The 24,954-nt window shown below is 50.8% G+C and overlaps 1 protein-coding gene and 1 long non-coding RNA gene across 3 annotated transcripts in view; one reads left to right on the top strand and one right to left on the bottom strand.

Annotated features, from left to right (window-relative positions):
* Window positions 1-2,206: 2,206 nt before the first annotated feature.
* The window catches only part of PSD2 (pleckstrin and Sec7 domain containing 2), an 86,890-nt gene continuing 64,142 nt past the window's right edge, over window positions 2,207-24,954 (bottom strand). Inside the window, exons 9-16 of one of the 2 annotated variants that reach the window (XM_027726242.2) lie at window positions 22,220-22,310; window positions 21,232-21,275; window positions 17,630-17,820; window positions 16,432-16,502; window positions 7,885-8,042; window positions 6,725-6,869; window positions 5,487-5,630; window positions 2,207-3,938 (exon numbers count right to left, since the gene is read on the bottom strand). In XM_027726242.2, the coding sequence (XP_027582043.1) occupies window positions 3,732-3,938; window positions 5,487-5,630; window positions 6,725-6,869; window positions 7,885-8,042; window positions 16,432-16,502; window positions 17,630-17,820; window positions 21,232-21,275; window positions 22,220-22,310 (1,051 nt within the window). In that variant the 3' untranslated portion in view covers window positions 2,207-3,731. The remainder of the gene's footprint in view (window positions 3,939-5,486; window positions 5,631-6,724; window positions 6,870-7,884; window positions 8,043-16,431; window positions 16,503-17,629; window positions 17,821-21,231; window positions 21,276-22,219; window positions 22,311-24,954) is intronic. The other variant, XM_027726257.2, reaches the window with a different exon arrangement.
* On the top strand, window positions 19,540-21,927 carry LOC120323998. Its single transcript, XR_005564988.1, has 2 exons — window positions 19,540-19,636; window positions 20,882-21,927. It is a non-coding gene; the product is annotated as an uncharacterized LOC120323998 (long non-coding RNA).

Genomic DNA, 24,954 nt, shown 5'->3' with positions numbered 1-24,954 from the left:
GTGGCTCCTGGAGCATAGTGAGGTAGACAGGAACAGACAGAGAGCACCTGACCCCTTGGAAGACACTCATGTGGGAGATCACCAAGGCTTATCCCTGGGGAAAACAGAGAAATAGAAAAGAGAGGTAGGGAGCCATCGGGTTCCCAAAGCAGCCCTGGCTCTCCTCAGAATCTGTGAGCTTGTGAGTTCCATTCATGGAGAAGTTCCCCCCAAGGCTGGCACAGCAGCATCTGCATTACAAGAAAGTGCAGCTCTTGAGTCTCCTGCTGGGGTGCAGAGCAACCCTGGGGTGCGGAGCAACCATGTGGCCAAACCCCAGGGTGTGCTCAATGCAACTCATCCCCACCAAGCATCCCTGCTGCTCTCTGCTCTCTCGGTCCCTCAGAAAGGAGCTGTGGGTTTGCCCTGCACAGGGGGATCTGCGGGGATCTGTGATGCTCTGCATCTGCTAAGGCATCACTAGCTCAGAGCCATGGCAGCCTCAGGATTTTTTTTCGTGGTGATTTCTTGTTAAACGTGCCCCTCGATTCCCATAATTGTGTGCTATATTTAGAGGCAGCTACGCTACTTCAATTTTCTCTCCGATTGCCTCCGAAGGAAGCCTGCGTATCTCTCTCCTTTTTCCCCTGGCTGGTTTATTTTTAGACTCCTCATTTCCAGCCACGTGTATTCCCAGGGTTTGGCCATAAATATTTTACAGCAATTTTCACAGGTGGGGGGAGCCACCGAAGCCTCCTGCCAGCTCTGCTCTGCGTGTATGATGCCTTTGCTGCCCTTCCCAGAGGGGAAGGAACTGCTCTGCTGACACAGATCGGGTGACAAAAGCAGGAGAGGAGCACCAGATCCTGGCTTTGGGATCAAAAAGCCTCCCCCACAAAGAAGTCCCTCTGAAATGAATTTGGTGGTGTGTCCAGGAGAAGTGGTCAGGTCGAACCACCACTGTCAGGTGAGGTTGTGTAAGACCCAGAGCAGTCGTGGTGCCTGCTAGAGGGACTGGCACAGGCTGGGGATGTGCCAGAAAGCACATCTGGGTACCTGCAGGAAGAGAAGAGGATGTGGCTGCCTAACTCCTCTGAGATGCTGCTCTTCTCTCCTAGAGGTGGGTGGCTGAGTCCTTGACCTCCAGAGGGGGAAGGAGGGGGGAAAGAACTATTTTCTTCCAGGTCACAAGTTGAGGATGTGGATTGGTCAAACCAGGAATTCTGGCTGTTCTCAGTGCCCTTGTGCAGATGAGATGTTCTCACCACACCTGCATGTGTGTGTGAACCTGGATCAGGACTTGTGCACTTGGCAAACTGCTGGTAGTTTTACCCTCAGAGTGAAGTGCAAGTTTTTACCCTCAGTGCAAGTTTTACCCTCAGAGTTGTCTTGCCTCTGTCTGACATCAGCTGCCACCCCTTCCCACATCCATGGGGTGGTGAGTCACAAGGTTTTGAGGCCTTTTCCTGGTGCCCAGAGGAGACTTTGCAAGATCCTGCTTTTCTCTGCAAGCTGAGGATGGCAGACTGGCACCTTCAACCAGGGGGCTGAGCTGCTCCTGGTGGCAGCTCAAACACACTGGAGACATCACTGCCTGATGGAAGGGATGCTCAGAAAGGGCAGGCTGAAGTACAAAATATAGCTGGGATTTTGGAGAGAAGGAGTTAGGTCCAGGTTTCCTCCAAACTTCCACTGTGGAGTCTGGACACCAGACACTTCATGTGAGTAGGAGCATCTTGGAGGTTGCAGAGCAAGGGATGTCTGTACAGTACCTGGCATGAAAGCAATGATGTCTTGGAGAAACAGCCACTCAGTGTAGCCCTGGACTCCTCCTCTCCCCCCAGAACCTGTCCAACCCCCAAGGTAGGTGTTGGTACCTTTCTACTCCCATAAATCTCTAGGCTGCACGTGGACAGACACACCTGGGATGCACCAGTCAGAGAGAAGGGTTCCTGAATGTGTTCCCAAAGCAGCCTATCTTTCCACACCTGCTCCAGGGGTGAGTCATCCATCCAAAGCACAGCAGGCCAGTGCTTTCAGTCCCCAGGGGGATGGGGGGGGTTGTACCCCACTTGTGGAAAGGAATTGCCATTTTCTGGTGCTGCCTGTCCACAGAATCCTGGCTTTTGTGCAGCAGGTGCTGGTGGAGACTTGTATCAGCCTGGCCTTCTGGTGCTGGGAAATCTGGGATCAAGCCAGCACATGGTGGAACTCTACTTCAGACCAATTCTCTTTACCAACAGATTCAGCTTTATTGTTATTCCTTTTTTTTTACATGATTCTTAGTGCATCATTTCAAATAAACTATCAAACTGTACAAAGAAACAGAGATAAAAGAAGAGGTGACAAAGTTGGGAAGAGGTTTTTAGTGTCATGAACCATCATGGAAAACAGTAGTCCTTAGGCTCTCAAACATTGAAGGTCCAAATAAATCTTATTTTGTTTAAAAAAATGCTGCAAAAGATAAACAATAAATGACTGTAATTAGCAGCTACAAGATCCTTCAAAACTGGAACTTGATTACTGTGAATGCACCGAGGGGAAAGAAAAGCAATCTGAGATAAAGGACCAAACCAAACTGTGAAATAAATAAAGTGTGGGAGGACAGTCGTGGCATTGAAATGCAGAGGAATCACTTCAGCACAACAGCAAATCATTGGACCACAGACAGCAGAAAGGAACAGGAATACAATTCCCCACTTAAAAGAGTACAGCATGTGCATTGCAGGATGGAGGGATCCAGCAGGGATGGGCAGGTGGGATTGCTCCTGCACACAAAGGTTCCCTGGAGCTGGTGCACAGCTCCAATTGTGCCTTGAACCCAAAGTGGTGGATGCCGTGGTTGCCAAACAAGCAGCCACTTGGCCAGTTTGTCTGAATAAGCAGGAACAGGAGAGCGATGTATCACAGCAAAGCCAGGTGGGATTTCCGTCCGAGTAAAAAAAGGAGAAAAAGAAAAAAAAAAGATACATAGGCTACTGCAATTTTTGAAACGTCCTGGTGGGCTGGTCAGACCCTCCACATCCCTAGTGACTTCCCCAGGCAGCTTTGCCTTCACTTGCACACTGAGGTTAAAACCCACGTTAGAGTTTCCTTATATATATATATTTATTTATATATATTCATATGTATATATATATATATAAAAAGGATAAGGTGACAGAGGGCACTCCAGGCCTCTCCTGCCAGGGGCAGATGATGTTCCCATGTGCCACGCTGGAGACACCTCTCACTTGGTCCGTGATCAGCTCACGACACCCGTCTCACGTCACGACGTGCTGGAGGGTGCTCCCCTCGTGGGAGGGACGTGCTCCTGCCCCTCTGTGCCCTTCTCTGGGAGCGCTGGTGGTGCCACAGACCGTGTCATCTCGGCTGAGTTTCCTGCACTGCCGGGGACTGTGACCATGAACCGGTGGGGACTCCAGGGAGGGAAGGCGGAGAGAGAGGGCTGGTGGAGAAAAGAGCAACCTGGCCCTTGACGAACCAGCACATCCCTTTGTTGTGCAGGCTGCAGCAGGAGGGAAAGAAAAGCCACTGGTGCTGTTGGGAATGAAGAAGAGATGATGCTGAAATGCCAGAGCATTGTCAGAGAGTGTCAACTAAAGCTTCTTTGATTCTTTCACTAGAGCAATCCCCATGTCATACATGTCTACGGTTTTGCTCGGATAATTTCCTAAGTAAAATTGTGCTCATCGATCTAGTCCAGGAGCGCAGAGCATCGCCGGTTCATCCCCCCGTGCACACATTCCTTGTTAAGTGTTCTGCTCTAAAATGTCCTTTTCTGCCTTACAGCTGATGGACAGGTGCCCTTGGCTCAAGGAAGGGCTCGAATGTGTCTTCCGCAAAGCAAGGTCCTCAGCTTCCACCTTGAAGAAACTGGTCTCAATTCTCTCCAGGTCATCTGTCCCCACTTTTATCTTCATGCACAGCAGGTTGATGTACGTCTCATAGCGGCTCTTCTGCAGGGAAAGAGGGAACAGAGAGCCTGGCAACAGGGACAAGCCACGGTGTGTGTGGCAATGCCATCTGCTACTGCAGGAAAACCCATCCTGTACCATCAGGATCCCACTAATCTCACTCCCCAGGCTTAACCACAGCACAGTGCCTGGTCTGTGCAAAGACTGATGAACTCAGTGTTGAAAGGGGTGTGTCTGTGTGTCCGTGTGTCCATGTGTGTGTGTGTGTAACACTCTCCAGCTGCTTTTACAAGTCTTGGCTGCCACTCTGATTGTATAAGGACAATACTGGGGGCAAAATCAGACCAACTGATCTGCTCCTTCCTGATTTAGGAGTTCCCTTTGATTGGTTCAAATCCTTCTGCTTGTCATTGTTTCCATCCAGTGATTGACTTGTTGCTGCTGAGTTATGTCCCCACTGCTCCTCACAGAGCACGGTATCAAGGGAGGCATCTCCCCTCTGCCTGGATCCCTTCTTCTAGTGCTAGATGGGATCTTTTTAAGGACTTGTGTAATACCCATCCTTTCTCTTAACAACTCAGAGGCAGCCTGTACTGGCTTCTTTGTCAGTCCAGAGAAACAAGCATTTCTAGAGCACATCTAGTAAGACAGAGGAGATGAATTATGCTCTGGAAGTGCCAACTTCTCCTCGCAGACTGAAAAGGCAGCCCAGGGAAATGCTCGCATGGAGACTTCTCTGCAGGCATCCAAAACAAGATGTCTGGAAAACGGGAGGCAGCAGCAACCGCTTGAAAGGTTGGTACAAAGGCAAGGGAACCAGCAGCCAGAAGCTGTGGCTTTGGAGAGCCTGGGTGTTACACAAAAGGGTGGTGCAGCCCTGGCATGAGGGAGGTGGGATATTTCCGTCCTCGGAGATTTCTGAGGCTCGGCCACTAAATGACACACTCAGTTTGGGCTAAGACTAGGAATACTCCAAGCTCCTGCTGGAAGCAAGACTAGAGGCCTCCAGCAGTCCCTTCCCACTGACACCTATGTGGCAGGAATTTTCTGCTCAGCTCTCACTGGAACAAAATATCCCGTTTCTTCCACAATTAAATGCCTATTAGACTTTAAAGAGAGCTAAAACTTAGTTACATGCATCCTCAAAGAGTCTGTAATCAGCTGTAACGCTGGGTTTGGCTTTATTTACAGAAATTGTTGCAGCAAAACCAGATTAATTCTCCCAGGGATTCCCTTCACTTTTTATTAATGTTGCTGCAAAAGACTGATGCACACTAAGAACTGAACCACTTTCTTACTTGGGACCTGAGGAAATGTCAAGATTTGGCACAGTAAAGGAGGATTTTCTTTCTCTCATCAGTTTTCCCCTCCTCTGGTTAGAAACCACAGAGGGGAGGGAATGTCTGTTATGTCTTTTTTTAGCTTCAGTGCAAAACAGTCCTGTCCCAAGACACCCATCCAGCTTGGGAGCCCTTGTCCTTCTCTCTCCTTTCATGCTCTCCCAGGCTCTCAGCATCCACCCTGGAGTTCTCAGTTCTCCTCAATCAGCCAAGGTATCATTTATCACAGAAAAGATGAAAGTTCCTTTACCTCAAATATTAGGTAATGTTCTTTGAGTCTGTATTCCTCAGCCTCTTTTGACTTGAGGCTCTTCTCTACAGGATGTAATTTATGCTCTGCTAATTCGTCTGCAATCTGCTTCATTTTATTTTCATGAGACCTCAGCTGTTCCTCCTGCCGAGAGAAGAGTTGTCAGGTATTAAAACGTGGGAGTGCAGCACCCAAGTGCACCGCCTGCCTGTGGGTGTGGGAGCTCTCTCTGCAAGGACAAAAGCTCAGCTCCTGTGCTGGAGCCAAAGGTGTCCTGTGAATTTGCAAATTCATCTGATAAGGAGCAGTGGAAACACAGGTATTTGAGTGAGTCCAAACCTCAGGGATCTCAACTGCCAAGAGCGGATTTTTTTTGGCATCGGGGCGTCTTTAGCATCATAAACATGAAATGCTCCACATCCTTTAACAGCCAGGCAGAACCAGCACTGCCCCAAGAGCTGCTCATCCTGCTCTTTCCAAGATAAAAGCACCCTCCCCATCTGGGCTCTGAGAAAGGTGACATCTGGCCTCATCTGGCTCAGCAGACAGGAGCTGTATCTCTGCCCTGATATTTCAGGCTGTCCTCCCCTTTGCTGGGGAGCAGTGGCAGTGTGTCCCTACTTTTTGGAGGTGCTAAGGCATGCTGAGATTTCCCTGGACAGGGAAACAAAAGCTCCTCTTTGGATGGCAGCTGCTTTTGGTTAGTTGAGCCTTAGGCAGCTGTGGCCTTGTGCACTGGGACCCCTTGCTTCCAGAAACTTCCCTACTGAGTGAGACTCAGACTCCTCCTTCACCTGTGGCTTTGCAGCTCACAAAACAAGAGGCTGTCACCTCTGAGTGCCATGATATGAAATAAACCTGGGCTGCAGGTAAGTGAAATAAAAATAAAATAAACCTGCAGAGCTGTTGGGCTCTGCTGCCTCAACTGCGGAGCTATTCAGCTCTTTCAACTCCAGCAACAGGAAGGTACTGGGATGTGATGGGCAAAGAACCAACAGCCAAACAGGCAGGTGTAGGTGGGGTTGTTTACAGCCATTGCACAGGAAGCATTGGCCTGACACCAGGATTTTCCACGTCTGTCCAAGTCGCCTGCTCCACTCCCCTGCTCCTGTCCTGAGCACCCGAGTGTGCCCATCAGGCAGGAACAGGGGGACCTGCTGATGAGCTCAGCACGAGCTGCCTGCTGAAGGGCTTGCTGAGCCCTGGGTACTCCTCCATCACTCCTTCTCTCATGTTACCTGGCACAGCTTGGTCATGGACGAAGGCAGGAGCGGGCGGCAGAACTTCTTCATGGAGCAGATTGCAGCTGGGAAGGCTGGAGCAGAGAAAATGGCAGCAACGAGGTTGATTCGCAGGATCCAGGAGAGCATTTCTTCCTTACTCCTGTTAGGGAGAAAGGAAGAAGAGAGAGGGTGTCTGTAAAAGCTCCTGACCCAGGACCAGCCAGCTCACAACAGTCCTGGAGCCACCTGTGCTCAGGAGGGGCACCAGTGGCTTTGCTTTGAAGCCACTTTTTGTGCCACCCTGGGTTGTGACCAGAGGGAAATCCTGGATAACTGGCTCCTCTACAGTGGCCTGATGATTTCAGGGCTGCTGTCTGTCTCTCAAAGTCCTACCAGTCCTGCCTTCCTCATCAGCTCTGTCAGCATTCCTGAGGAGCTGGGGAGAGGCCGGGCCAAGGATGTCCTGCTCTTTGGAGAACAAGAGCTGCACAACAGTTGTCCCACAGGGCAGGATGGACCCCTCAGTTGTATCATTGGTGGGACATTACCCAGGGCCTCTTGTCAAATTTGTTCAGGCACTGTTCCCCCAACCCTTCCAGGGGTTTTTGCCGCAGAAATTCAGGTGTCAATCTTTAGCTTGATAGCACTCCAATCCAACTTCCAGTGTCACCTCTCTCAGCAGAACATGTGAAAAACACATGACAGAAGAGATGACTCAATCACACTTGACACTTATGAACAGCACAACTTTCCTCTGCAATGGACTAAGGAAGGAGGAAAATCCAGCCTGGCTGAGACGTCTTCTCTGAGGAGCTTTAGACAGTTTCCCCATCAAAGGATGATGAGGGGAACCATCACCTCCTCAGTTCAATGCACCACATGGATTTTCTCCCTTCCACTGGCAATTGAAGTTAGCAAGAGGAGCCCTTTACTGAGCCCTTTTCATCCCAGCCCATCCTTCTCAGCCCAGATTGGTGACAGATGAGAAAGACTTTCAGGATTGACACAAATCTACCAAGAAACTGTGGCCTATGACCAAGTCCTTTGAACAGTCCCTCAGCTCCTTGCTCCCCCCAGCCCTGTCTCCTGATGTGTGTGCTGACCTGGGCAGGTCAGGGGGACTCTGGCAGTGGCTGGAGGTCGGGCTGCCCATCCAGGGCAGAGCTGGTACTCACGGGGCCTGGAAGAGGAAGACTCTCCAGTCAGCTGTCTTCAGCTTGAGCACGTTGGACTTCTTGCTGTAGTCAGAGGCTTTTGTGGCTAAGGCGTGGTGCACACGGATGGCGTTCTTCAGATCCACTTCAGAGAGGTCTTTGTCAGGTTTATATTCATCCTGTGAAGAGGAACGTTAATTGGATAATGACAACACTAACACTCGCGGGCTGCTTTAATGAACCTGCCTCTCCCCCCCGCGCTATAATCACAGAGTGCCGGGACCAGGAAAAGGCACTGCTTTGTACAGTAAGTGCTGGGAGCTGATAATGATAATAATTAACATCTGGCAACTGCTTCCATCATTAAGTTCACTGGGAAGATGTGAAGAAGGAGATGAAAGTTTCAAACATAATTAGCAATAGTTATCTCTAACACGGCACACGCCTGAGGCTTCATGGGAAGGCACAAGGCAGGGCCAGGGTTCTGCAGAGCTGCCCCCACAGCTCAGAGCTCAAGCTGGGATGCAATTCCCAGTCCACAGTGGGTATCACCGAGCACCTGGCCTGGTGCTGCAGCTTCATAGAATCATAGAATCATAGAATCACAGAATGGTTTGGGTTGGAAGGGTCCTTAAAGACCATCTCATTCCAACTCCCTGCCACAGGCACTGATACCTTCCACTATCCCAGGTTGCTCCAAGCCCCCTCTGACCTGGCCTTGGACACTTCCAGGGATGGGGCAGCGACAGCTTCTCCAGGCAACCTGTGCCATGGCCTCACCACCCTCACAATAAAGAATTTTTTTCATATATCTAACCTAAATTTCCTCCCTTTCAGTTTGAACCCATCACTCCTTGTCCTATCACTCCAGTTTTGTGGGGGGGAGGGTCTGGGCTCTGGAACAGCAGCATCCCTGCAACCAGTGCTCTTCCACAGAGGTGTGGGGTTTGCTGGGCAGTTGCCAGACTGAGCGTGGCCCACCTGAATCACTCTTGAACTCTCTTTAGTGCCCCCTGGGCATAGTCTCCCCTGTAATTCATTAGACTGGCACTTGCAAACTGCAGCCCCATTCCCTGGATTCCTGCTTTGCTTTCTCCACTGAAGGACAATTTCACACAAGTAGGGAATTAGGCAAGAACTATACATGTGTGTATTTTATAACGAGGTAGAAAATACCAAACATGGGATTCCGAAAAGATGACCTTGGCACAGCGCTTTTTAGGAAAAAGTGGAGTCCAGTCAATCCTGTGTTTACCTTTTGCTTTCCCACTGACTGAGTTCATGGCCACTTAAAGCAATATTCTTTCTCTCACTCTGCAGTCCTGCCAGCTCAACAGCTGGTCCAGCTGTATGGTGAGATGGAAGGATGGACAGATGGGTGGATACACACATGGACAGGTGATGTAAGAGAACATGGCCTGGCTAAAGCAAAGCACTGTGCCACCACCCTGACCATGGCAGGACAGGGTGCCCCTGGAAGGGCCTGCCTCGCCCTGGAAGGTTACAGTGTCACAGGACTAATGTGCTCTATAATTTCCTTTCCTTGACTGCCCTTGGTTGTCAGCACCAGGGCAGCTCTGCCTGGTGGTGGTGGTCTATCTGTCCCAGCCCTTCCTCAGCTTTCAAGCCAGACCTCGGTTTGTTCTGCAGATTTGCAAAAAGATGTTTTTTTTTCCTGTGTCCTGGTGATACAAATCCAGCTGTTCAGGAAGAGCCATACTGCAGGCTCCTGGATGGTAACTCTGATTAGTGAGGCTGTTCTCTGGTGTAGGGTCAGAAAGGTCTCCCCTTTGTTGCTCTCCAGAGCACCAGCACTCCCCAGCCCATGGATGTGGCTCACTGATGGGAAATAAGCTACTGAAGCTCCTCTTTTGAAGCAGTCACCCCATCCAGGAGAGTGGTTGCCACACTGTGTTCATCATCATTTGAAGCTTGGCATTGTGCAAAAAAAATGCCATAAGGCCAACCAGAAATGTCAGGCAGGGACTCCTGGGATTGGTGAACTCCAAAGAATAGCTCTGGCTTTCCAGCAGAGGAAGGCTGGGTGCTGCAGGCACCCTGTGTTTGGGTGGGCCTTCAGCTGGGCAGTGTAGATGACCTTTCCAGGGTAGGGATTTCAGCAGTCAGAGGAATGGGCTATTAGCCTTGCAGCAAAGAAAAACAAATGCTTTGCCTTGTGAGGACCTAATGTGTTACCCCACTTGCTTGAGGAAGACATTGCTGCTCAGGCCTCCTATATTGTAGAGATCCCTCAATTCAGGATGTTTTTCCAAGGCTGAAGTTCTCTGGATCTGAAAAAATCTGACTGTGCCGATCTCTAATTTCAAGGCAAGCTTTCTGAAAATACAGCACAAATAACTCGGCTTAAAGACACACGACAAGAAGAACCTGCCACAGCTGCAAACTGCTCTGACTAAGGCAGATCCTCAGCTTGAATGGAATCATCAGGTATTGCCTCTATGGATTTCAGGCTCTCAGGCTTCAGTGTCTATGTAAGGAAAAGCCAAATCTTCTTTTTCTAATGCTGGGCCCAGTAAATCAGCGTGAGGTTGAACGAAGTGGGTTCTCTCCACCTTCTCCCTCCCTGTTTGCAGGAGTGCAGAGTGCTGGAGGTCACTGCACGGGCTGACTCTTCCAGAAGGCTCATCCCAGTGCCCGTGCTCACGATGGTGTGGATGACTGATGATGCTGAGGGATGTCTGTGTGCTCTTAAACTGCTCCATCCACGGACATCCCCAAGGCTTGCCCGATGCCACACACGTCCGAAGACACCACAGTGCCCAGCACTTACACCACAGGGTAACCTACTCCATGTAGCCTCTCCCTGGAGAATAATCCCATTGCCCTTTAACAAATCACATCAGCTCTGCTCCAAAGTCTCCAGCAGCTTCTCTGCATTTTGCCTCACAGCCCTTCTGAGCTTTGACGTAAGTTTAAGTGTGTGCATAAACTGCTGCTGAGGAAGAGATGTGTCCAAAACCACAACATAACAGGGACACAGACACTTCCAGTGAAGTGATTCTGGTTTAACTCTCAAAGAAACTGATCTATACTAAAACATAAGTGGTATCATATTTGGAGGAACTGATCTATACTAGAACATAAGTGGTATCATATTTGGAGGAACTGATCTATACTAGAACTAGAAGTGGTATCATATTTGGAGGAACTTCAGGTAGTGTTCTGTCCACTATATCGTATCACTAACCTGATTCCATGCTGTTATCCTGCCATGCATTTCCTGGCAAAGAGGTTGATTTGGTATCAAGGGCCTCTAGAATTTTTGTCATATGTGTCCTGTACCATTCCCACGGGTACTTGTCACTGGGAGGTGGGCAAAGGAATGCTGTGCTACATCATTCCAGTTACCCTTAGCCCCCAGCCCTTGAATGGTGGCATGTTGATTTTTCCCTTGCTTCTCCAGGTGTAGGATAGTGGGGATCAGCACTTTCCAGGGTCTGTTTTGGGGATATCCTCTGCAGGAATTGACCCCCAGCTGTGGACACTTTGTTTCAGAATCCCTCTAAATTTACTTTCAGCTCCTGATGCTGATGGTGTAGCCAGATTCCTCATTCATGTGCCTTTCCTGCTGCCCCAAGGCTCTGCTTGAACACGCACAACCACCCCCTTGCCTGGGCTTAGCTTTGGCCATGGTGGTGCTCCTGGAGGCTTTGGGGCACTGTCCCCTGCTGCCCACCTCTGTGAGCAGGCAGTGGGAGATCCAGCAGTAATCTCAAAGCTTGTTTGGTCAAGAAAAGGCCCCTACATCTTGTCCCTGTAGGGCACCTGGACGTGGTGAGAGAGCCCGGTGTATCTGCTGCCCTCTCCTCTGCCCTCAGAACCACCCCTGGGCAGTGCTGGGAATATGGACATGGAACGACAGAGATTCCTCATGGTCTGGCTTTTGAGTGGCTTTTCCTCTTTTTCCTTTTCTTCACCTCACATCTACCAGCCTAAACAAACCATTTAATAAGGAATACTAACCCTTGTGCACTTTCCAGTTTGACAAGGACTTGGCTCTCCAAGGAGCACTCTCTTGGCAAGGGCCTGCCTGCAACAGCATCTGTGGCTCAGGGCTTTGCTGGGAACCCCTTTGTGGTTGGGGGCTGCAAGGGCAGAACCTGTGGGAAGACCTGCACCCTTTCCAGTACCCCTGCATAAAAGCAGCTCATGCTTTACAGCTCTCCATCATTCTTCTCAATACCCCTCCATGTGTGGTGATTAAGGGTTATTATCCCCATTTCACAGAGGTGAAGTAAGTTGCCAAAGGCCATGGAGTGAGTCAGTGCCCAGAGCAGATTAGTGCACAGGAGAGGTGTGCCCTGCTCCCAAGCCTGCATTTCTTCCTCAAGACTGTTCTGCAGCCCTTTAGGGGATCAAGCAATTGCTTCAGCAGACTGTGCTCCAACATGCTGATCCAGCAATTAACACCAGCAAGTCAGTGACATGTGACATCTCCTCACCAGCAGGTTCATGGCTGCTGCCTGAATTGTTTCTGTCAGACCCACTTCTACCTGTTCACCCACCCGCCCTTCTGCCTGTTTTATGTCCACCTCTCTGTCTGGCTGTTCCTCCTTTTATCTACCTCCCCAGGCCCTCCTTCCCCCCTGCTTTCCCTCTATCTTTCACTCTTATTTATACTCAACTTGCTCCTCAAAACCAAATGGAGGAGAGTTTCCTATGAAACTTCTGGGAATTTACTATTAAAGCCCAGATCCCTGATTTGGTCTGAGCAAAAAAGTGGAACAGGCTGAACCTGTGCTCCGTGACATCAGGTGGGTCTGAAGGCAGGTGCTTTCTCCTCTATCTTCACATCAGAAAATCTTTTCCCAGTGATTTGTGCTCAAGCCAGGTTCTACCTTATGTTTATCTGCAGGCATCTTCTGCTGAGATCCTGGAGGCTGGAACACTGTTTCCTTCTGTATTGTGCAACTCCTTTGTTCTGCAAACCACCCCACAGGCAGGAAATGGCACCAGGACTCCACAGGGCAGGTGGATGTTTATCCACTCTCCTAGCTCTGGGAACGTTTGGAAATGATAGGGAAAAGACTTTGTCTTCATGGTCTCATCCTTCTGTCTCTGCAAGCCTGGTAGACACAGTCTGTAGCCAAGCCCAGCCCAAGGAATCCCCTGAAGAGGACTATAACACAGTCTGGCAGCAGCTCACAACCAAGAAACCCCTTTGCCCAAATCCTTTGCCCAAACATTCCTTAGCTTTACTTTTGTTGTTGTTCCAAATGCAGCTTCCTTGGGGCACCCTTGGCAATTCTGGTCCCTCCTGCTAATTACACATCAGTCATGGCTGTTATTTATCAGACATTTTCATTACCTAAACAAATCTTGGGTGTTTTGCTTCTTCAGTCCTTGTCCATAAAGAAAGCCCTCAGTCTTAACCACTTGCTCCTGAAGGTCACTGAGATAAGAACAGTCTTCTAACTGCCATGTCAGTCTCATCCTTGCTCTCTTTTAAATCCTGAACACCTTAGACTAACATAATGAACTATATTAATGGGTGGATATTGCTGCAAGCCTTGAAACAGCAAAGAAACTCCAACCCCTCTGCCCCAGGAGCAGTGATGACACTCAATGTCAGCCTCATGGCTCCTTCTGCTGCTGTACAAGCGTCAAGAAAATCTTCAGTAAACTGGATTTTGGTCCAGCGCGGAAATAAAATTCCATTCTGAAAGTGTATTTCATTCCCAGTCACATAATGACAGAATATGCTGGGAAGGGACACGCAAGGATCATCAAGTCCAACTCCTGGCCCTGCACAGGACCATCCCAAAGAGTCACAGCAGGTACCTGAGAATATTGTCCAAACACTCCTTGAGCTCTGTGAGCCTTGGGGCTGTGCCCACTGCCCTGGGGAGCCTGGTCAGTGCCCAACCACCCTCTGGGGGAAGAACCTTTTCCTGAGCTCCAACCTAAACCTCCCCTATCACAACTTCAGACTGTTCCCTCAAGTCCTGTCCCTGGTCACCACAAAGAAGAGATCAGTGCCTGCCCCTCTTCTTCCACTCAAGAGGAAATATTTACCCTCTCAACTGACTCATGCCGAGAGAAGTCCTGGGTGAAAAATCCATTCGCATCCAAAAGCTTCCTGCAATCATTGAAATGTCTTTTTTTTTTTCCATGGAAAAACTGTCATCAAATTAAATGTCGATGGCAGCTCTGTACAAGCCAAATCCTCACCTGTGGTCAGCACGAGGACTCTTTGGTGGACTCCATGTGGAGACTCATAACGAGACAAGGACTGAGATGTGAGAAGAGTGCTGCTGACTTGAGGGGCTGGATTAGAGCTGGGCTCTCCCTCAGCTGCAGGACAGAGTGGCAGGGCTGTGAAAACCCCACTGGGCTAAGAGCAACCCACACTGCAAGTTACCATGCGCTGCTGCCAGATTTCTGTTGGCTTTTTGACATCTGCCATAGGACCTGGCAAAACACGGGAATCATTGGGGTGTGCTGAGAGCTCTGAGTCATAATTCCGTGCTGCCCCGAGGACCTTTCTGCCTTTCTTATACAATCCACTGTTTGTTTACTCTCATTGCTGTGGAGATAATGCTGCAATTCGTAGGAGCATCTGCCCCCGGGGAGTGCTGCTCCAGGAAGGTGAGTTCAGTGGGTTACTGCTCGGCGTGTGCTGCTCAGGTAGTTCAGACCTAGTTCAGTGGGTTACGCTGTTGCATTATGAACAGACATTTGGCATCCTGGGCTGGCTTGGGATTCACATTCAAGTGAGCCCCTATCCAGTCTCCTCGGATTTTCCCATGGAAAACTTTCCAGCAAATCCTCCTAGCATCCAAGTGTCATCCTACAGCGTGCAGGGAAGATAGTCCATGGTGACTCTGATTTCCACGAGGACCTGGGATTTGTGCTTGTGTTGACTAGAGGTGGCTACACAACGAGCAGAGGTGAAGAGAGGCAGAAAGTGTCACTTGGCAGCCCATGATAGGCCCAGATCAGGAAGGCCATGAAGAAGAATATAAACTTTAAACATAAAATCATGGAATCACAGCATATCCTGAGTTGGAAGGGACCCACAAGGATTATCCAAGTCCAGCTCTTGGTCCTGCATAGACCAGTCCCAACAATCCCACCATGTGCCTCAGGGTGTCATCCAAACACTCCTTGAGCTCTGTCAGCCTTGGGGCCATGACCAGGGCCCTGGGGAGCCTGTTCAGTGCCCAACTACCCCCTGGGGGAAGAACCTTTTTCCAAGATTCAACCTAAACCTGCCCTGACACAGCTCTGGCTGTTCCCTTGGATCCTGTCACTCATCACAGAGAGCAGAGATCAGAGCTGCCCCTCTGCTGCCCCTTGTGAGGAAGCTACAGACCCCGGTGAGGTCTGACCTCAGTCTCCTCCAGCTGAACAAGCCAAGTGACCTCAGCTGCTCCCTCCAGACCCTTCCCCATCCTCATGTCCCTCCTTTGGATGCTCTCTAACAGCTTTAGATCTTTTTGATGTTATGCTGCCCAAAACTGCCCCCAGAACCTGAGGTGAGGCCACAGAGAGCAGAGCAGGACAATCCCCTCCCTGATGCCCCCAGGACAGGGTTGGCTCTCCTGGCTTCCAGGGCACTGCTGACTCATGTCCAACTGGCCATTGACCAGGACCCTCAGGGCCCTTTCCTGGCACAGCTGTCCTGCCTCTCATTCCCAGTCTGTCCATACATCCGGGGTTGTCCCATCCCAGGGGCATAATCCAGCACTTCCCCTTGTTGAACTTCATATGGTTGGTGATTGCCCACCTCTCTAATTTATCAGGGTCTCTCTGCAGGGCCTCTCTGCCCTTGAGGGAGTCGGCAGCTCCTCCCAGTTTAGTGTGGGCAAACTTACTCAGTATCCCCTCCAGTCCCCCCTCCAAGTCATTTATGAAGATGTTGAAGAGCACGGGGCCTACGATGGAGCCCTGTGGAACCCCACCAGTGACAGGTCACCAGCCTGATGTCACTGTCACCCTTTGTGCCCAACCCACGAGCCAGTTGCTCACCCACCACATGATGTGTTTATCCAGCTGTGGGCTGGACAGTTTGTCCAGAAAGATCCTGTGAGAGCCAGTATCCAAAGCTTTGCTGAAGTCCAAAAAGATCACAACAACTGGCTTCCTATATCAGACACAATAAAGCTGTGCATAATCAGATCTCTGCCTGCAAATAAAACAACAGGCAGTATAAGACTGGTCAGATGATCCACCTCTTCAGTTTCCTATTGCATTTCTCACCCTTATCCTATTTCATCTGCTCCATATCATCTCTTCATTCATCCTCTCCAACAGCTCCTACTTGCTGGGATTCTTCTGCAGAAATCTTGCCTCAGTGTTTCCTCTTTCATATTTCTTCCTTCAGGGTCCTCTTTTGAGGCTGTGAATAGTCTCCTTAGCATGAACACCACTACAAAAGATGAGAGCATCCTCCAGCTATAGTCTCTGGAGGAGGCCTGTTGATGTCCATGTATGTGTTAGGACATGGATTCACCTCTGCTTGCACCTATGAGTCTCCTGCTTAGGACATCAGGACTGCTTTGGAGACAGCACGAGACAGCAAAGGGGATAATCCCCCATGGTTACCTTTTGTAAATAAAGGACGGTCCCTTTAAGCACAGCATAAAATTTCTTCCAACCTCTTCTTCCTCTGGGAGCTAAAAAAAGGAAGAATGTTTAATTGTACATGTCTGCTCCTGCTGGTGCTGCTTGACCTTCCTGGCAAACCCAACTCTTCTCCCGACCCACCACAGGCACACAGTGGTGCCCAGACCTCATACACCTCCAAGCTTTTGCTCATGAGTGGCTTGTCTGCAGGGACATGTGTTTGAGAGACAGTAGCTGGGCTCTGCAGCCTCCCAGCAGGAACAAAGCAGGTCAGCACCAGGGATGAGCTGGTCCAGGGGCACCACTGGACACCTGCAGGAAGTCTCTGCTCCTCTAAGCCCAGGTTCATGTTCCTTGGACTAAATGCTCGTGGAGCAGAGACATTCCCTGAGACTCCCCTGCTTCTGGTGAGTTGGGCAGCTGCGCCCTGGGTAAGGAGCTTCTCTCTGAGGAGGGAGCACTGCCACCAGCCAGCTTGATGGACTTGGGGACAGAGAGCTTTCTGGAAGCTGGAGAGGGATGGAAGGTGTGGGGAGCCACCCACATCACCACAAGACAGTTGATCCTCCAAGTACAGGATATTAAGAAAGTGCTGGAAGCAAGGGAGGCCTTTGGTGGTAATCTCTTCTAAAGACTTTAAATTGGCTGCAGTGACTGGGCCAATCATGTCAATTAGCAAAAGGGATTATCCAAGGTTTAATTAATCTCTGCTCATTAACAGTTCCCAAATATCTTTTCCTTTACCTTTCCTATAATCCCACATGCTGATAGCAGAGCTGTGGGGTGTTCTGTCCCCCAGCCAGCACATGGCAGGATATGGACAGGGGCAAAGCCTGGCAGACCAGACTGTTCCCAAGGCCAGGGCTGGGGAGGACATCCTGCCCCCATTGCTCAGAGAGTGGGATTGGGAATGGGTCCATGAACAGGATGGAAGCCCAGGTCTGTCTGTGTGGGGCAGGCACTGTTAGATTCCTTGGCAGTGAGAAAGGAAGATTGAGGCCTCCTGAAAACATTAATGTCTACAAATACCTCAAAACACCCTCCTTTCCCTGCATCCTGGCACTTCAGGGGATGTCTCTTGTGTTCCCTGGGATGCAGCGAGGACATGCCAGGGAGAAGGGTAGGGAAAAGCTCTGGGACTGCCTGGGGCACCTCTCCCTGTCCCATTAACACATACTTCTCTTCCCATCCATGTCTGCGTGGGTTTTGCGGGTGAGGACCCCGTGCTTGTAGGTGACGGCGTTCAGTGCCTGGGGGATGTCCAGGAAGGGGTTGCTGCTGTCAACAATCCTCGTCACTTTTTTCGCACTGGCTCCGAATTTGTCATCTACCAGCTCCGAGAGGGATTTCCTCAACTCGTCCTCATCGCTTGGAAACAAAATCGGAGAAGAGACTGAGTGGAGAACACGTGGGGTGGGTCACAGAGTGCCCTGTCTGCCTTGGGTTTAGGGTTTATATTACAGGTCAGGGAAAGAAAAAGAAAGGAGATACAGGGACAAGGCACACAGAGAGTGCCAGTGGTGGTGGTCTGAGCTGGGTGGCAGGTAACTGTCCCAGAGGTCCCACTGTGAGGTTACTCAACATGGGTGAGAGGATGGGGGCTTGTCTGAACACCAGGAAACTGCAGGCACCCCATGCTGAGGACTACAGGCATTTCACAGGGAGATCCTCTGATTCTGTGCCCTAAAACCAGAGCTTAAGGAGAGCTTTTGCTGAAATCCAGGTGTTACCATCATTTCTCAACTGCTGAGAGGCAGCGCCTGCAGCCTCCTAAATACTGAAGGACCTTTAGGAATGTCCTCTGCATCTCTGAGGAACAAAAGCTCTGCAGACATTAGGGAGGTGGGCCACTTGACCAAAAAAAGACAAACCCTGGAAGAGGTTATACATCAGCTTGTGTCCTCAGGGTGAGCTGGCAAAGAGCAAGAAACGCTGGTCATTTCCATAAAAACTGCTTCTGTTAAACAGATCTTCTGGTCCTGGACCTTGAACAGCAAGAGCTGAGCATCTTAGCAAAGTGTTACTGACTCCACCAAGCCTGTCTCTTCCTGTCTGGAGTAAAACCTACTCTGGCACATAGAAACTAGAACTTGTATGGGAAGTGATAGTTCCCAGTGTCCCTGGGACATGAAGGAGGAAGAGCAAACAGGGAGTTTCTGCCCTGTGTGATAAATGTCAATGTCTAAATGCCCTGAGTGGTCACATTAGGCTGCAGATCAGACTGGGACCAAACCTCAGCTGAGGAGTGACCCAGAGGTGAATCCACTGGCTGGGATGTGAGCAGTAAAACACCACACTGCCCCCCTGCACAAGCAGATGGCAAAAGCATCAGACACTTCGTGGAAGAGAAGGATGATTTCTCAGCCCTCAGTGCCCACAGGAGTCCTGGGGCTTTGGCAGAGCCCAGACCCTACAGCTGGGTGGGGGTTAGTGGGGCTCAGTTCTTTGGGCTGCACCAGAGGGACCCCTCAGAGTCCTCCGTGCTGCTGGGCTGATGGTCACACACCTGCCTGTCTGCTGGGATTTGTGGTCAAGGGCATTTCCTTCCCGGGATGATCAAGGACAGAAGGCAGAGGGAAGCAGGGAGGAGAGGGTCCTGCCTGTGCAAGGCTGTGCCTCAGTGCTGGGTGTCTGAGAGAACTCTCGTGCCAGGGACTCTCTGACCCAGGCACCTCATGCCAGGGAGTTTCTGCCCCAGATATCCCATATCGGGCAGCATCTCTCAGCACTTGAGGAGCTGAGGGGGTCTCTTGATCCCAGGCCGGTGTGGGGTGAGTGAGGGGCTGCAGGGATACCATGGAGTGGGCAGAGAATGGAAGGAGGGGGCTGGATGCTGCAGCGGGACCCGGGCGGGGGGTGACATCCCTGGGATGTGCCCGAGCAGGGAGCTGTGCTGGCGGGCGTTGTGTAACCAGAGCCCGCATCCAGCGGCAGATGGATGCACTCCTGCTGAACTCCCCTTACATAAACCATCCCGCCGGCTGCGGCTGCGGAGCTCGGAGCTCCCTCTCGCGACGGAGCCCACGCGCAGGTGACGGGAAGGATGGGCTTTAAAGGGAAACCGATGGTACCTGACCGCTAAGAAGCTCCTGCCTTCCCAGGGCTGGCTGTGGAAGGAGGCACCAGCCGCTGCCATCGGGCACGGCAGGCGATGGGGGCTCCTGCTCTGCAAAGCTTGACCCAGGTAGGTGGGGAGGGAGGGAGGATCAAACCAGCTCCAGATGCTTTTCTGCTGAGGATAATATGAGGAAGAGAGCAGGTGATGGGGCTAAAGGCCCAGAAGGTCCTGTTCAGTCCCGTGACAAGAGAGGTCTGAGATTAATGAGGACAGGAAAAGAAAGGAGAGGAAAAGAAAGGGAGATGGAGGGGATGGGAGGAAAGGGAAAGGGAAAGGGAAAGGGAAAGAGGGAAAGGGAAAGGGAAAGGGAAAGGGAAAGGGAAAGGGAGAGGAAAAAGAAAAGAGGGAGAGGGAAAGAGAAAAAGGGAAAGAGAAAAGGGGAAAGGGAATGTCCACAGTGTTAGCTTAGGATCCCAGGTCTGTTAAGGGCTTCCCATCAGCAGCAATGAGGAGACACTGGGGCTGGGGGGCCTCACTGAGGGTCCTGACTTGTGCTCTGGGCAGGAGTGGGTGGCAGAGCAGGGGAACAAGGGCTGAGGAAGGTGCTGTGTGAACCTGTGATGGGGGGCACCATGCCAGCTGTTTCCAGGCTTGTTTGATCTGGAGGAGAAGACAAAGTGCATCTTACTGAGCTTGTGGATGACATAAACAAGAGAGGTACAGGGCCACTGCTGAGAGGGCCAGGAGCACCCCAGGGCTTCACTGGGGCTCCGGGTGAACAGCAGGGTGAGCAGGAGGCAGCCGGTGTGTCCTGGCAGAAACAGAGGCCAAGAGTACCCTGGGCTGTGTAACAGCGGCACAGTGAGGAGGCGAAGAGAAGTGATCCCCTGCTCTGCACTCATTGCATCATATCGTGATACAGCAAACAGTGCTGGGCCCCCAGCACAGCAAAGAGCATCAACGGGGTGGAGAGTCCAGCTGAGGCCACCAAGGAACCCGAGGGCTGTGTAAGAGGTGACTGAGGGAACTGGTCTTGCTCAGCCTGGAGAAGAGGTGGATTTGGGGGACCTCCAGGCAGCCTTCCCTGTGTGAGGGAAAAGGCCACCGTGGTGCATGGCAGAAGGACAAGAGTCAGTGGGCATAAGGCAAAACAAAAGAGACAAGAAAACAGTGCCGCTCTCAGAATAATTAAGTATTGGTTTGTTGATCCAGAGGGGTCGGGGGTTCTCTGTCCTTGGAGGTTTTCAGGATCAAACTGAACAAAGCCCGAGTGTCCTGGTCTGAATTCAGTGCTGACCATACTTTAAGGAGGGAGCTGGAGATATCACAAGGTCCCTTCCCTCCTGACTGATTCTCTGATTCTATTTCCAGAAAAAAAACCAAACCTATGTGGAAGAGGTGGAAAGTCTCAGTGACCAAGGTAACCACGGATCTTTCCTTGTGCAGAGACTCCTGAAGCACCTGGAGAGGGACCAGCATTTTACACGTGTAACAGTAAACAAAGAGGGCATTCCCTTCCTTTAGATCATGGATCCACAGACTGTCACCAACATCCCAAACTTCTTTTGTGTCTAAGCCATAAATAAACTCCATTTGCCTACAGAGGGCACTTCAGTGCTTAAGGGCTTGGCAGGAAATATTCTGGGACTGAAAACATGACTTAAGACCTGCCAGACATTTGGAAGGACACACTAGCTCTCAAATGCTTAGCACATACTTACATGGCCCACTCCAGTTTCTCATTCTTGATGGAGTTATACAGTGTCTGAAACAAGAACATGGAATTAGCTGTGTCTCTCATGGAAGTCATGTCTGGCTGTCAGATCATCTCCTCCTCCACATTCTGCCTGTGTTCCTGGAGAGATCCATTCCCTGCTGAACTGTCCCGGAGAGGCATTCACCAATGACCAGGACAACTGCTGTCCTGCCAGAGCCCTTTTTATCTGTGTGCCACGCTGGGTATTGGACTGGGCACGTCAGCAGCAGGGGGGTCTGGCAGCCAACCTTGCTCAGGAGCCTGTATATGACATTTTTGACTCATTCTGGGTGTTGCACCTAGTCCTGAATGAATCCTGGCCTACACAAGATGCTAGAAGACTCAGGGATGTGCCACCACACCTTTGATGTCTTCACTAGGGGAAAGGAAAGGGGAGGCTTGAACTGAGTAGCAGGGGAGATATGAGTGACCTTGGGATCAGCTTTTCCAGTTCCTCCTGTGCAGAATTCCAGTGGTTTCCCTGGGGCACTGGAAAAGAAGCAGGAATGGGCTAGGAAAGCAGAATGTGGAGGTGGCCCTGACCACATGGAGGGGTGGGATAGGGTGAAAATACTCACTTTGGGTTGTTTAAGCAATATCCCATGGTACTGCACTAGCTGTGTTGGAACACTGCATCTAATTACATGGAAGTGAAGTATCAGTGCTGGATGGTCATATTTGGGGGCGGGGGGTACCTTGTTCTGTGTGCATCACAGAGCTGCTGGGGGGAAAAGGGCCCCTGGTATGCTCTGAGGGCAGATATGCCCCAAATCTGGACAAAACACCACCAGGGAACAGACCTCTTAGCAGAGACATCCATGGGGGTTATAATTCTTCTCTGAAACAACTGCGCACTGAAAAACGCTGATTGAAGGGCTCAGGGTGCCCCAGCAGGACTAGGTGGCACTGCAATAATAATGACAGTATCCCACTGCCTATTTATATCACGTTACCTTCAGCAAATCCTTCGCGAAGTCCTTCCCATCATTCAGCCCGTCCAGGTTCGCGATGAACTGCTGGCACGACATCTTTTTGCCAATGTTCTGTAAGGCAAAGAAGCAGCTCGTTAATCTTGTGGGGAGTTTTGACTTTAATCAGTGCCTTTCAAAGAACAATTTTACATGTGGTGCTGAAAGCCTGGGTTTGTCCCAAGAGCTCGAAGCTGAAAGGGCTTCTAATCTGATTTGCCATTGGAGCTCTTTGCTTTATTTGCTCATGCCAGCAGCCAAATGTTTCAGATGACCTCTTTTTTAATGGTGGGGATAAGACACCTGAAAATAGCCTCTCCAGCTCTTGATCCAAGCTTCCTAAGTGATCCAGGTTGGTCCTGGCACAAGGGCTGTGTCTCAAAACTCAAAGCAAGCACTCTGTTGAAATGGCAACGCTTGGATGGGGCTCCAAGGCTGCTGTGTGTGAAATTGTGTGAGCATGCAGTGCCAGCACCTGAGACAGCCAGCACTGGGCAAGGGAAGGCTGGTCCTTCATGGAAAATGTTATTTTCAATTGCTGTTACAAAAAGAGATGGTCCAGATGGTACTGAATGAACTTGAGTGCAGTGGTGTGAGAGGGCAACGCGCATACGCTGGGAGAATCTCACAACCTGGAACACACTCACCACCAGCTAATGCCAAGGATATTTGGTGCTGAAGCTTCCAGGCCATCTGGCATCCCTGATATCATGGCTTCATCACCTGTGGCATCTGCCTTCCCAAAAACCCTTTACCCTTCACCATAGCCAGGTGAGCCCCTTCCTCAGCCTGCTGGGGTTGAGGCAGGCAGCCCTTTTCCCAAGCCTCCCTCTGCAACCCCACCTCTCAAAGGGCTGAGGTGTGGAGGAGTCAGTGGGAATTGCAGGCTTTGGAAACAGGAGTCTGATGACACAAAGGAAAGGTGGGTGTCTGCAGTGCCATGTCATGTCACAGCCTGCAGTGTGTGAAGGACAGACCCCGGGTGACACTGCCTGGAGTGGACAACGGAGTTAGTGAGGAGAGCGTGAGTTCACACCAGTGGTCCTAAGGATCCCAACAGCATCCTCACACCGGGTGTGCTTCACATCCAGGTATGGACAGCATGGCCATCCAGGAGGACCTGGGAAGATGGCCAAGAACAGCAATCAGAGTCCTGCTTAGGGGCTCAGTGAGGGAGAGGAAGGGCCTCACTGGGTCACTGGCAGGGGATGAAGCTGCAGCAGATGATACAGGGCAAGATGTGTCCTCTGTGGGGTGTCTTCTTACACAGCAGGTCACCTGCTGGATGCAGCAAGGTCATCACATAGGGACAGAATGCTCAGGGGAATGTGTCTGCACACCTCAAAACTCAGGGCTCAGATGTTCTACACCTCTTGCTGAATTGGGACCTTTGGGTAGGAAGAGCTTCATTCCTGTCCAGCTGCACTGGTAGGGGCATTTTGCTTTTCTCTGTTTGTCTTGAAAGAGACTGACACCAGAAACCTGCCCACAAACATGCACTGCAGATGACCTGGAGGCTTCTCCCCAAATGAAAACATCAGGAAAGAGTGAGGCCTTGGGATTAGCTCCCCATGGCCCCCCTCCACCTGTCATCTGTGTGTGCAAACACTCTTGGGCTACACGGGGAGCCAAGTGCTGCCTTTGAGCAGCTCTGTCTGATTCTCTTAATTATGCCTCCTGCTGGTGCCAGCTCCAGATGAGCTGGCACCCTTGAGAGATCAAGAAAAAGAAGAATAAAGCACTGTTACAAATCTGCAGTGCCTGGGGACGTGGTTGGCACAACACAGCTCAGCCATCACGGGGAGCCCCACGGCCCCCATCAGCCAGAGGCTGCTGCCAGCTAGGGCTCAGAGGGCACATGGGCTGCAGGAGAGCTCAGGAAACCTTGCAGACATGCTGGGATTTCAGCAGAGGGAAGAAAGATTTGTGTGCTCATTGGCCAGTGAATCTCAGACACAAAAAAGAAAGGAGAAATCCAGCGTTGTGGATGGAGAGAGGAAGGAGGGTGAAAGAGAACCTTAAAAAACGCAGCGAGGAACCTCCATGAGGAGGGAAGTTTGGGGGTGAGGCAGATGTGTTGCCTGAGACCTTGAGGCACCAAATTTACACAGAGAGGTGACTACTCCCACCCCTGCCCTGAGGCAGGAAAGCAGAGTGCACAGCACTGGTCTTTCTGCCCAAAGAGATCTTGCTGTAGTGATACAGTACTGAATGCAGAGGCCAACACATTTTTGGAAATGAGTGGATACAGTGAGATAACACAAGTTACCAGCCTCACAGGCCCTTTTTTGGGTTTCTCATGTACGTGTCTGGGACATACTTTCATCCCAAGGGATGGCTTCCTTTTTATTCTGTGATTTGTCTCTTTCTGTGGTGCAAGACCGTCTCTGAGCTCACCTGAGACAGCAGCCACACTGTGGAAATGCAGCTAATTGAAAATATGCCCTTTCCCTGACAACCAGAACAGGTGATGAGAAAGGTCCATCAAAGATGGGAATACTGGGAATCACCTTGTTGGGCAAGGTGGCTGAAGCACTGCAGGGCCAGGGGCAGGACTGAGGGTGGCTGTCAGCACGGGATGCTGGGGTGGCCCTGATGCAATAAAACCTCATGTCAGTAATATTTAAATGCTTCTCAACACTTGCTGCTTTGGGAAGTGGGCTGGAGCCAGCCACTCAAACACAAAGCCCTGCAAGTGCCTCCCCATCAACACCACCTGA

This window comes from Pipra filicauda, unplaced genomic scaffold (assembly GCF_003945595.2).
Source record: "Pipra filicauda isolate LSUMZ 115617 unplaced genomic scaffold, ASM394559v2 scaffold3_size10097308_pilon, whole genome shotgun sequence".
NCBI classification, from domain to species: domain Eukaryota; kingdom Metazoa; phylum Chordata; class Aves; order Passeriformes; family Pipridae; genus Pipra; species Pipra filicauda.
Note: the sequence above shows the minus strand (reverse complement) of the source record. Positions and strands in the feature narration are given on the sequence as shown.